This window comes from Camponotus vicinus, unplaced genomic scaffold, assembly GCF_025532165.1.
Source record: "Camponotus vicinus isolate PSW18456_S1 unplaced genomic scaffold, iyCamVici1.0 SCAF_3, whole genome shotgun sequence".
In the NCBI taxonomy this organism is placed as follows: Eukaryota; Metazoa; Arthropoda; class Insecta; order Hymenoptera; family Formicidae; genus Camponotus; species Camponotus vicinus.
This window is the reverse complement of record NW_028141967.1, coordinates 4,589,599-4,602,963: the sequence shown is the minus strand read 5'-3', so window position 1 is coordinate 4,602,963 and position 13,365 is coordinate 4,589,599. Positions and strand designations below refer to the sequence as shown.

The following is a 13,365-nucleotide window of genomic DNA, read 5'->3' as shown; positions in this document are numbered from 1 at the left end:
GAAAGGGCGAAGAGAGCGTTTATTCCGTCTTTATTTATTGATAAGACGTTGCATTTCGCGCATGAGTGCAAACGCGCATCCCTAATAATACGAGAGACGAGGGCTGACACAACGAAGGACGAACAGGTGTCCCGATGTGGGCAGGCCGTGCAGGCGACGCATGCCCGTCGCGACGTCCCCGTCGAGGGGGTGCGAGAGGGGGCGAAACCGGTTTAGGGGTGGTTGGCGAGCGAGATAAAAGCCAGTGGGCCAGTAGTTCGCGGCGAGGCAACCCCCGTGGATCGCGTCGCTCGCATCCGTGGCTCGATTCCGCCAATTTATCGTCTTACCCCTCCCCCTCGCCCCCGCAACTTTCTCCACCCCCTCGCGGTTATCGCGCGCCCTGGTGCGGATTTCGGCGGATTTGAAGAAAAAAAAAATTGCCGCGCGCGGCAAAGGTCCTTCCCGAGGAGTGTCTCTACGCGATGGGGAAGAGTTCGCCGAGCAATGTGCGTGCCGAGTCACCACCACCATCACCACCATCACCACCGCGGTTTAACGAAGTATTCGATAAATTACGGCTCCCCGAGTTTCCGTCAACTTTCGCTTTGCTCAATTTGAATTCCTGAAACCGCGGAAATCCCTCGAATTCTTCAACTTCCTCCCCCTGAATTTATCCCTCTTCCGTCGATTTGAGCCGTTTTATTAAAAATTATGTCCCTGGAGATTTGGAAAAATTCTCCGAAAAGTTTCAACTTTCTCATTAACTCGTTTCTTCCGAATTGGATTCTTGAAATTACGGAAATTTCAGGGCTTCGAAACTGTGGACTTTTGAACATTTTCGAAAATTGTTGCATTTTTTTTTTAACAATTCTACAATAATTATTTCTTTCGATTAAATCAATTTCTCCTTTTCGAATTCCTAAAACTATAAAGAATCCAAGATATCCTGAATTTTTGATTTTTTAAATTTATCTTTTTGTAGACCAATTTATTTCATAATTAAATATAATTAAAATATATTAATTTTTATGATTTAATTCATGCTCCTGGAAAAATTATCTAAGAAGTTCGCTCTCTCTTCGAGAATTTATTTTGTAATTAACTTAAATTCTTAAAATTTTCTCTTTAAAGTCTATTTTATTTTACTTTGCCACCTTATTTTATTTTCCCAAATTTCTACTTAAAATTCTTCTTAAAAATTTCTTTTTAAAGCTATTTTTTTTTTATTTTGTTTTACCTACTTATTTTATTTTCTCAAATTCCTGCATTTTTCAAAGGTCATTGAAATTTTTCTATTTGCTGAGTTATCTCTCATAAGCGGATATCAGAAGAACTGCCGAATCGATTTTTAATTCCCTAAAGAACGCTCGTCTAAAATTAATAACTCCAATTCTCGAAACCATGTTGAAACTTGACGACTTTTCGCGCGATTTTTACATCCTTAGACCACTTAAAAACTTTTCTCCTTTCAATATTTTATCTTGGCTCGCTACATCTAGAGGTTCCTCGTAAATCGATTCAAGACACGTGAAATATCTTCAAGATCCGAGATTTCCCGAGATTTCATCCGATTGAATCTACGACAGATTAATTGCGACAAAAGCGCTCTCGCAATGATATTTGCGATCGCTTGTACGAGCAAACCGCTCATCGATGTAACCTGTTGAGCGTATAATCCTCCATCGACGTATCGAATCAGTCGCATCGATGCAATTGAATCGTTATCGATGTCCACGCAAGACGCAGAGCGAATGGCCTCTTCCATCTTAAGGAGGAAAATCCGTCTTCTTCCGGAAAATATCTTTGCTATCTCGCCAAGAAGAACCAGTCGATGATCAAGCAAACGATCTAGAATAAAAACACACAATATTGTAATCTAAAAGCAATTTTTGGGTCGACAAATTATCACTCTGGAATTCTTCCAACGATCCCTTTGAGTCTCTCTCGAGCGCTTACGCTCACGTTTTTAGACCCTCGGAGCTTTGTCTTTATTAAATCCTTGGACTCTGCGCTCAAATTCTTAAGGTCCTCCTAAGAAATTTTAATTTATTAGATTCTCGACTTCGTAAACTCGTCGACGTCGAATTCTTGTTGCGACGTTAAATTCCAATTTTCTAAATTCCTGGCGCTTGAGAATTTTCCGGCCATCGATATTCCGCTCGCTCTCTTTCGCTCCTCAAATTTCCCCGAAATATTTCATCTCGAAATATATATCACGTTGGTCAGCTTTGATCCTCTTCCCGCTCTCTCCGTTGCATGACGTCTCTTAATTAGGTTACTTAATTACACCGCTCGTGTACCCCTTGTAAATCCTCGATCCTTCCTCCTCATAAATCTTCAAAACCCCCTGATATATTTCCAACGATTAATCTTTTGAAATATATATATATATATATAAAATATCGTATATCATCCCCCATGATTGATTCTGAACCTCTATGGATCTCGACGTTCCTTCGACGATTCTGAATAGTGCGCTTTCAGATGCGACGTCCTCACGTGCCGTGAAAGTGCGCGTTTTTGTGGGTGAAGTTTTGACTGAGCGATGACGAGGTCAACGGCCACCGTGCGAATCGTCCTGGCGGATACCTACGATCCGCTGTGGAATGTCAGTTCCGCGAACGGCAGCGAGACCGACCTGGCGACGACGAGCGCGAGTCCCGCCGGAAACCAGAGCAACGAAGACGGACTTAACAATTGGTGGGCGATGCTGGCGCTGGTCCTGGTTCTCGGTACAGCCGCGGGAAATATCCTGGTGTGCCTGGCGATCGCCTGGGAGCGACGCCTGCAAAACGTCACTAATTATTTCCTGATGAGTCTGGCCATCACGGATCTCATGGTCGCTATCCTGGTGATGCCGCTGGGCATCCTCACGCTCGTCCGAGGTGAGTCTGCGGGCTCCCGGATTGACGTAAAGGCGAATTCTTATGAAACGAATATTCAATATTTAGTACTCGATATTTCGCATATATTTAATTTCGCGATTCTTACCCAGCAAACACCAAGTAACATTTATATAATTGTTAGTTGTAATTTCCCATTCAATAATATAACTGTTATTTGGTGTTTGCTGGGTAATCTTAAGATACATTCAAATATGTAGCCAATACAATTTATCACATCCACGTGTCGCAAAATTGTGAATAATAGAGCCGTTTAAAAATGTCCTAATGCTTCGAATAAAGTGTCGCGCGCTTGTTTCCAGCAATTTAATGGACGACGAGAGACGCGTAAGGGCGCTATTTATCACTAGCATTGCACGGTATTTGGCGAATCTGGGATGGGGGAGAACCTGCAATTTTCCGACATCTCGAATAAAATGCGCGGTTTAGAGGGAGAGAGAGAGAGAGAGGATCGTGGGAAATGAAAAACCCTGGCCAAGGTGGAAGGGTTACTATTTACAGAGCGGGTCGCTATTTCGAGCAATTTGAGAGAGGAGAGGCGTGGAAGAGCGCTATTTACCGAGTGCGTATTTAGAGTAAAACCGGAAAGAGAGAGTTTAATGTTTTCCAGTATTCCGAAATAAAGCGTCGCTCTCCTATTTCGAGCTATTCGAGGGATGAAGGAAGCGAGGATCGCGCGAGGGTGCTGTATTTATAGAATGCATGAATATCGATGAAGATCGAGAGGGTTAAATAGTTTCCGAAAGGGTCTACCGCAAAATATGTTTAACATATAACAGCTGGAAGGAGAGGAATCGCTATTCGCGAATACTACTCGTTATTTCGAGGGGGAGATAAATAGAACACACCCAGCAAACACCAAATAACAGTTATATAACTGTTAGTTATAATTTCCCACTCAACAATATAACTGTTACATGTTATGTAACAGTAATTTCCCACTCAACAATATAACTGTTATATGTATGTTATATAACTGTTACATAACATGTAACAGTTATATAACATACACGTAAAATGGTGTCCTTACACCAGCAAACATCAAATAACATTTATATAATTGTTAGTTGTAATTTCCCACAACTATATAACTGTTACATGTTATATAACTGTTATATAATTGTTACATAACATGTAACAGTTATATTGCTGAATAAGAAATTATAACTAACAGTTATATAACTGTTATATAACTGTTAGTTATAATTTCTTACTCAGCAATATAACTGTTACATGTTATGTAACAATTATATAACAGTTATATAACATGTAACAGTTATATAGTTGTGGGAAATTACAACTAACAATTATATAAATGTTACTTGATGTTTGCTGGGGTAAGGACACCATTTAACGTCGACACGCAAAATGCCGTGCTCATATTTACCGAAGTGTACAATTAAAAAGAGAGAGAGCGAAGAAAGGTCGAAACGCGCGTTCCACAAACAGAAACCGCCCGCTTATTTCCAGCGATTCCTGGAAGAGGCAAATGTCATAAGGACACTCGCTGGCGTTTCTCTCTTTCCGGTATTATTTACACGCGAGATACTCGCCTGTCTACGTCGAATGAATCACCGGGAAACGAGAATCCTGGAGGAGGATCTATTCAGAGCACCTCTGATTCGACGAGGGGTTATCGCCGGCCTGTCCGAAACAAAGGAGTTAAAAATTTGCCCCCCGCCGAGTGAAGCATTAGCTGTCCAGGGGATGAATCGAGGAAGACTCGCCACCGACTCGCTATTCGCGGACCGCCGCTATTTCGAGGCTTATTTGGGGAAGAGACGAGGCTTCGAGGAGAATGGGGTGGACGCGGAATTGGCGTATAAGGGCGCATAAATCGCGCTATTTATCGCCGGGGCGCATTACCCGGGTAACATTCGCGCACATCGGTCTTCTCGCGTGATAGGTGGCTCGTGCTTTTACGAGTCCGTAAGCTCCGGAGGGGCTCAAGGCTCCTTGTCGGCCGAAACGAGCGCGCTTATGCATAATGGATCACCTCCAGTGATGCTTACTCGATACTTGCGTCGCGGCCCCCCGCGCAAACTCCCCCCCCCCCCGTGCAACTGACATCATCCGGGTGTGCCACCCGTTTTGTTGTACAAACAACAAAAACGAGGAGCGCGAGAATGCTAAGCGACAGAGATAGAATCGAGACCGAGAAAAGAACCCTCGGGAAATTAATGGCGATTCAAGGTGGGCGGTCTCTCGAGATAGTGGGCTTATCATGCAGTTGATTTTGCTTCTTCTTTTTTTTTTTTTTGCAAACACCGAGTGCGATATCAAATAGTTCGATGAGGAAATTATTTTGGAAAATTTTGTAAATTTAAATAAACTATATAAATATAAGTTCAAGATTTTCGAGATAATTTTTTTCAACAAAATACTTGATATCGATCTTTGGAAAAGATAAGAAACAAAATTAACTGCACGATGAGCCTATTATCTCTTGAGAGATTACTCTTCCTTAATTGTTATTAATTTCCCGAGAGTTCCTTAGTTTATTCAAATTATTATTTATTTATTAGTTTATTTATATAGTTTATTTAAATTATTATAATTTAAATTTATATAGTTTATTTAAATTATTATAAATTTATTATTTAATTTATATTATAGTTTATTTAAATTTTTTAATGATAATTTTTTAATGATAATTTTAATAATTTAAATATATTTTCTTTTACAGGAGGACTTTAATATATTTTAAGAGTTAATTAATGATCCTTTTGATAATTAATAATAATCTCTCATAAATCTGCGATTTATTATTTCGTAGATAATAATAATTAATTCCCATTATATTATTCATGGCTTTCATTAATTTGTTATTAGGAGCATTATTTATTCTCGTCACCGTCACCGGAGAGAGTAATGATGTTAAATAATAAAAAAGCTTTGCAAAAACGAATCAAGTGTATTCAAGAAATGAAACGTCGAGAAAGTTTTCATACGAATCTGATCTAAGGATCTGATCTCTATCAAATTAAATTATCTTTAATCGCTAATCGTGCGCGACTCCTCGACAGGACTTTGCGTGGTTGCGTTAAACGATGACTTAATTTAGCCGAGACGGGGTCAAATATAGACCCGGCTGTCCGCAAAAGAAGGAGCGAGTACGGGGTCGGAGGAAATAAACCGAGGATCGATTGCGCAGAAATAACCCACCACGGGATTTGCCGCTTTAATTTCTCCCCGAGGAGAGAAGGATTCGTGTCCTGCGCCGGTCAATCGCGACCGCTATTTCCACCCCTGTTGCAGCTTTAAAGATAGTTTCGGTGTCCCTGGTAATGTGAATTTGTATCGGGTCGTTGCGTAAGAGACGTGGCGGTTTTCTTGTTTGCCCTCGAGCAATTTCCGAAAAAACGTCTTTTCTCTTTCTCGGGTTTTCTGCATGAGAAAAAAATTTGATAATAAAAAATTACGAAGAGTTCAAGGCTCTCGAGAAATATGAGGAGGATAAACTCGAGGCAGTCTCTTACGAGAACCGAAGAAAATGTTGTAGTTCGCGTATTAACTAAGATATAAGCTACGATAAACCGAGAGCTTCTAGCATAAAAATTTGAAGAGAGTGAAAAATATTGCGACAAGCCGGAGGATTCATTAGCGAGGAAATAGGATTTCGGGATGGCGGGATTTCTAAATGAGCAGAGCTAAGGACGAAGGATCAAATGGAATATTCATCAGATATAATTATACGTTCGCCGGGAAACTTTTGGGAAAGATAGACCAATTAAGCGTGGATAACGCAATAATTTTAAAAGGCGGTGTATCATTCGATCCCGAGGGATCGAAATGCAAAGCAAAGGGAAGGAGATCCTGTGAAAAAAAATCTCAACAAAAGATGTTCCCAAGATTTATAGATAAATAATAATATTTTTTAAGGGACTCGAGAATTTTCGAAAATTAAATATCTAAAAAGGGGAATCGGAAAATTCTGGGAAAATTTTGATTAATTACTTCATTACTGAGATTACATATAATTGAATGTTACGTGATATAAATGCAAATAAAGGAGATAAATAATTCGAGGAGCACGTAAAATGAAAATACCAATTAATTATATAATTATTTGGGTATAAATAAAAAACTTAATGTGAAGAGAACTCTTTCCTTCCAATTTATGTTCTTCGATAAATGTAATAAATCAAATTTAATCGCCGAAAATTAATAAGCAGGGGCATTAATTAATTGTTCAAAATCTACGAGGGGAGAAATTTGAAAATGGAGAACAAGACTCGATTTCCAGTGACAGGACTTGTGTGTGTGTGTGTGTGTGTGTGTGTGTGTGTGTGTGTGTGTACTCTAGTTAAACTAGTCCTAGAGAAGGGAACACGTCGAGGGAATACGCTTAATTGTAAGTGTCCTGTCGGCAGGACACGTCCGTCACTTTCGTCGAGGTTCAATCGACGTGCTCAACTAACGTACGTGACAGGACCCGAACGTGTCCTTAACTTTATTATGCACGCGGGGAGAGGCTCTTTAATAAAGCTACACACACGATGCTAGGAACATCGATGCGACGACCAATATCGATAATGGCGACCAGTATCGATAATAGGGAAAGAGAGACCGCTTTCTCCCTCGGAGAAAGAGATAGGCAAGCTTTAATTAACTACTTATGTCGGCGAGTTAATCGAGAATAAACAGACTATCGACTTTCGAATCTCTCGACTTTTTGCCAATAAACTTGCGTTAAAGGCCGATATTACGCGATAATTCGCATAATTAATTACACGTAATACCTATAATTAATGTAATAACATGTATCGATCGCTCGCGATTAATTGAAAGCTTGTCCTCTCCCGCCCCCTCTTTTACTCTCTCCATTGAAGCCGCATTTGCATTCTTTCTGCTGAAAAAATGTGCGTATAATTATAATGTTACGGCAAAAATAAGTAAAGACAGAATGACTATCGCAATATTGACATTCCATTAATTTTCCTTAATTATCATATTTACATAAAACGTGAATTTTCATAATATTTTATTTTTACGAGAGACAATTAACCCGAATAAAATAATGTAAAGAAAAAGGAATGGTATTTTTAATGAATGCCTGGCCATTGCGTGCCACTTTACTACTTCATCTGCATGTCTGATCAAGTAGGATCTTTACTACTCGAAAATTTACGCAGGATCTGATCTCCAGCGCAGCTCTTATTTACATCTAAATGATATCTGGCCACTAATTCTTTACTACTCTCTTCTCTTTACCTCTCCACTACCTAAAAAAAATATATATAAGATGTTCAATGCGAACGTAAACGGCCGCAAAAGTTGATCAACACGTTACGTCAGCGAGATGTTGTTAGTCGGTTCACCTCGATAATAGGCCGTTTAATTAGGGAGCGGTTCTTGCGGACAGCCTATGGCAGCAATCCTACATTCCACCGTCCTGTCGGATATACACGACTGTCATCATGGCCCCGATTGTCCACCAAGTGTTCGCAAATAGTGAATTAAGAAGATTGCATTTAATCAGTGTTTCTGCGCGCGCGATTCCTCTCATAATATCAATACTTGCACAACTGAAGAATCTCTCTTCCTATAACATGTTAATTATATTCCTCATCAACATTTCTGACAGAAAAATAAGATTAAGAATAAAATGATTAAAAAATATAAAATATACATATATTTATATTAATATTGAAAATGCTATTGAGTTTATTTTGATATTTTTTAAATGCATGATATTTTTTAAGATGCTCGTACATTTCATGTTTATAAGAAATAAATGTCCGATGAATTTTTTTATAGAAACAAAACAAATTATGAAAAATAAGTGGTTTAACAGAGATAGCAGAATTTTTATATAAAGGTCCAATTGCGGAGAAACTTCCTCCATTTGGCAAATATGTCAAAACCAAACGAGTGATATGAAAAAAATGGAGAATAAAATTTCCCCGCAATACAATAAACAGAGAGGATCTTTTTAATAAACCACGTGGAGGATATCGCATCGAAATCTCGCTGACCGGAAATTCCGATGCATAAAAAAATCTGATCAGTGAAGAGAAACATATCTCTAATCTCACTGTCAAATGCATAAATATGAAGCAATAAAATAAACGTTGTCTTAAGCTCGAAATTGTTCAGACTTCAAGACAGTAAAAAAATCTCGAAAAAGATTATCATCGCAAAATTTGAAAATTTCTAAAATTAAAGAGAAATTTTAAAAATATATCGAAGTTAAACATTTAATTCAATTTCTTAATCTTAAAAGTCTTGATTAATTTTTTTCTTTTAATTCTCAAATTTTAAAAAATTGGAAAATCTCAGATATTCTCTCTCTCTCGCAAAATTTGAAAATTTCTAAAATTGAAGAGAAATTTTAAAAAATATCAAAGTTAAAAATTTAATTCAATTTCTTAATCTTGAAAGTCTGGATTAATCTTTTACTTTTAATTTTCAAATTTTAAAAAATTAGAAAATCTCAGATATTCTCTCTCTCTCTCGCAAAATTTGATAATTTCTAAAATTAAAAAGAAATTTAAAAAAATATCAAAGTTAAAAATTTAATTCAATTTCTTAATTTTAAAAGTCTGGATTAATCTTTTTCTTTTAATTTTCAAATTTAAAAAAATTGGAAAATCTCAGATATTCTCCCTCTCGCAAAATTTGCAAATTTGTAAAATTAAAGAGAAATTTTAAAAAATATCAAAGTTAAAAATTTAAGTCAATTTCTTAATCTTAAAAGTCTGGATTAATCTTTTTCTTTTAATTTTCAAATTTTAAAGAATTGGAAAATCTCAGATACTCTCTCTCTCTCTCGCAAAATTTGAAAATTTCTAAAATTAAAGAGAAATTTTAAAAAATATCAAAGTTAAAAATTTAATTCAATTTCTTAATTTTAAAAATCTTGATTAATCTTTTTCTTTTAATTTTCAAATTTTAAAAAATTGGAAAATCTCAGATATTCTTTCTCTCTCTCAAATTTTTACTTTTCTCATAATTTTAAAATCTTTAAAGTCTGAATTCGCTAATAAGTAAAAAGGAAAAAAGACTATACAAGTTTTGTTTCAGCAACATTAATTTCTCCGTGAGATTTCGCACTTTTTCCGTGTCGCAACCGTATTGAAAACGGGACAATGCAATGATCGATCTCTCGAATGAATACGAGGCGAAATGTTTGCGCGAACTCTTGAGAAGAGATCGCTGATGGCAGGAAAGAGAGAGATAGCGCAGAGGGAGGTTTGAAACGCGCGGAACCTATCGACTCGTGTTTTGTCGCGACAGCTTTTGTCGACGCGAGGCGTGAATGTGATAGGTCGGATCATTGCGAATCACCCGGTGTATGTACAGACTGCCACTCGAGATATCTTGGCTTATCCACTTGTACTTGGCGCGCGCCATGACAGATCGATAGCGCCAATTTACCTTCCCCCCCCGCCTCTTCGTTTTGCATATCCGGTGCGAATTTTCGGCTCTAAGGGATTTAACTCTTTCAGGCACGATAATACCTCAAGATAAATGGAAGTGGTTCCAACTTAAATCGAGTACTCGTGTATCCGGACCGAATTCAATTTGGCTCTTGGTTCCTCTTTTCGCGGTTACTAGTCGCTTTTAGATCTGCTGCGGGAAAAGCGACACGTATAACCGAAGAAAATTCTACGAAGAACAAGATTAAACGGTGGAAAATAGTCAAATGAAAAGGAAGCGAAATAGTGGAAGAGAAGTTTAGAAAAAACTAGGTAAATAAAAGTAATCAGGAACTCGATTCCGCGGCTTTTCGCTGCGAAAATCCCTCGCGCTTCGGCGCGAACTTTGCGAGGAAAAAAGAGGAAGAAATGTCAATTGTTATTTGTATTATAATCACTTATCTCGGCTCTCGAACGACTGAGCTTTCCTTCCTGACAAGCGTAAGCATCGCGAGTTTAATTAACCATTTTAGATCCTCGCGTTTCTCGGCAAACTTTGACGCGTTTCCGACATCCCGGTGAATAGGGGGAAAAAAAGGGAGATTCGAGGATGCTCTTTCGCTGCTCCACAACGGCATAGTTCGTTCGAGAAGCTTATCGCCTCGAATACCAAACGCCTGCAATCTCCTCCTCATCCTCATCCTCGAATCCCGGATTCCGCAGCGGATGACGGAAACTCGCTTCTCTACGAATCCTTGATAAGCTATCGCGGACTCATTATCTCGACTGCTAAAACATCTCGTTTTCTCTCACTCTCACTCTCTCTCTCTCTCTTTATCTATACCTATCTATCTCTCTCCGTTTTGATTCCGCGTGAACGCCATTGATTCGTAATCGAGCCAATGTAAACCGCGGCGTTCGACCGTGTTACATCAATACTGGAGATTAATCCGGTGTGTTTATCGAAAAATCCGGCGTATAATCCCGCTAAACTGAATTCCTGATGCTATAAATACGAAAAACTGAATTGTTGCAGTTACACAGAACTTTGTTTTATAAAATTTCTGAAAACGCATTATTCTCGAGATTATTATATTTTTGAGGATGTCAATGTCAGTACACTTGCTGTTTCTTGATTCTTTATGTACAAATTTTGTAATATTGTTATATAATGTTATATAAATGTAATATATTTTTTATAGAGCATATTTTATTACATAAATGTAGATAATATTATTTTATTAATAAACGTATAGGTAAATTTATTATAACAAAGAATTTCTGTTATAATAAATTTATCTACGTTTATTAATAAAATAATATTATCTACATTTATGTAATAAAATATGCTCCATAAAAAATATATTACATTTATATAACATTTATATAACATTTATATAACAATATTACATTTATAAAATAATTATCTGCATTTATGTAATTAAATATATTATGAAAAAAATTTCAATTATATAAAACAAATTCTCTTACGATATTGAAACGTGCTGCTTCTCGCAAAGAATTAACAAAATTTACCACGGAAAGATATTTTTCCTCTATTCTATTAAATTATTCAATATACTCGTTGTAAAATGTTCAACAAAGAGAAAAGAGATGATAATTTTTATAACATCACCATTTAATTCTGTGAAACAAGAATGACATGAAAAATAAATTCGTAAATTTGGCCAAGGGAAAAAGATGTTTATTTTTTAACAAAGAATGTGCAAGTAATATCAATTTGCATTCTGTCTATATGACATGTGTGTACTTTATATTGCAAATAATAGCGTGCAGCGCAAATTTATAATTTTCATCTTTAAACAAAATTAATCTGAAGTTAATTTGAAATGGCTAGGATTAAGATCCTCGTGAATCAAAATAGCCTGTTGCCTACCGAGAGACCGGGGAAACGTTCAATTAAATATTTACTTTTTCCTTTGCCTGTTTCCGTCGAATTTCTTGCGGTTCTTTGATGTTGATCTACCATTTGCACTTATCTTGATTAATTAATTGCGTAATTAATTGCAGGCTGAAGTGTGAATTATTTTTATCTCCACTTCCGTAATTTAGCGAGAAACTCAAGGAATCATTATATATAAATGTTTATATACATATTTATTATTTCAATATTAATTCAATTATTTTTACGTATAATTTAAATTTTTCCGCACCGTCTCTTTCTTTTTTTCGCCTGCAATCTAGCTTTTATCGGCTCATTTTACTCATCTCTACTCGTGCATGTATCAGAGCAAGTACCCACTTACATAATTTGACTTATAGAAGCTGTTTACATTTCATACGTACGTATCCCGAGAAGGATTTTCAATCGAACAACTATTTAAACGTAAAATATACATTTTACGATCGGGCTCTTTTACGATTATTCATCAAACATACTGCAATTTTGTCCTCCAACGAGCGACGGGAATGTCGAGATAGAACTTTCGCATTAACCGCCCCCGGATTTTATGGAGGGAACTTCACATGGCAATCTAGGCCACACGGATTTTACGATACATCGCGCTTAGCGATGCACAGAAACAGGCGAATTTCAATCGCCGAATCGCTTCGCCGGAAAACCGAGTGGAGAAGATTCGATGAGATCCCGAGATGTGTACGAGAAAATCGCGAGAGGGTTGAAATGTCGCTCGATATGCATATAATCGCTAGGGAACTGATTTCCGCCGTCTCTACTCGCATTGAAACCGAGATTATACAACCCCCACTTGAATAAGTATTTATCGACGAGAGAGAGAGAGAGAGGGAGAGAGAAACTCTCGCGTGAATAATGTCACGGCGACGGCACCACCCCCGTCGACAAATGACATGCAACCCCCATTTACTGCTCCGCTACTTCTGGCCGACTTATAGCATGCCGCCAATTGCAAGCCATACGTCATCCAGACAATTATGTGTATGTGTGCATGTGTGTATGCATTCGCACAGCCGATCGTTAATCCCTGCCCGTTTCTCCTTCACCGTGGCAATAATGCACTCGCCGAGCGTTTCCGCGTACGCGGAATTACGTCGCATTACGGTCCCGTGGCGCTTGTTTTGCCCGCGATTGTACACAATAGGGGACACAACTACCGAGGGAGGGGAGGAGCGGCGCGTCA

General features: G+C 37.8%; 1 protein-coding gene across 3 annotated transcripts in view; it reads left to right on the top strand.

Moving 5' to 3' along the window:
- The first annotated feature begins 262 nt into the window (after positions 1 to 262).
- 5-ht2b (5-hydroxytryptamine receptor 2B) overlaps positions 263 to 13,365 on the top strand; it is a 50,000-nt gene continuing 36,897 nt past the window's right edge. For 2 of the 3 annotated variants that reach the window (XM_083092933.1, XM_083092931.1), the window contains exons 1-2: positions 263 to 542; positions 2,467 to 2,867. In XM_083092933.1, the coding sequence (XP_082949059.1) occupies positions 2,528 to 2,867 (340 nt within the window). In that variant the 5' untranslated portion in view covers positions 263 to 542; positions 2,467 to 2,527. The remainder of the gene's footprint in view (positions 543 to 2,466; positions 2,868 to 13,365) is intronic. The other variant, XM_083092932.1, reaches the window with a different exon arrangement.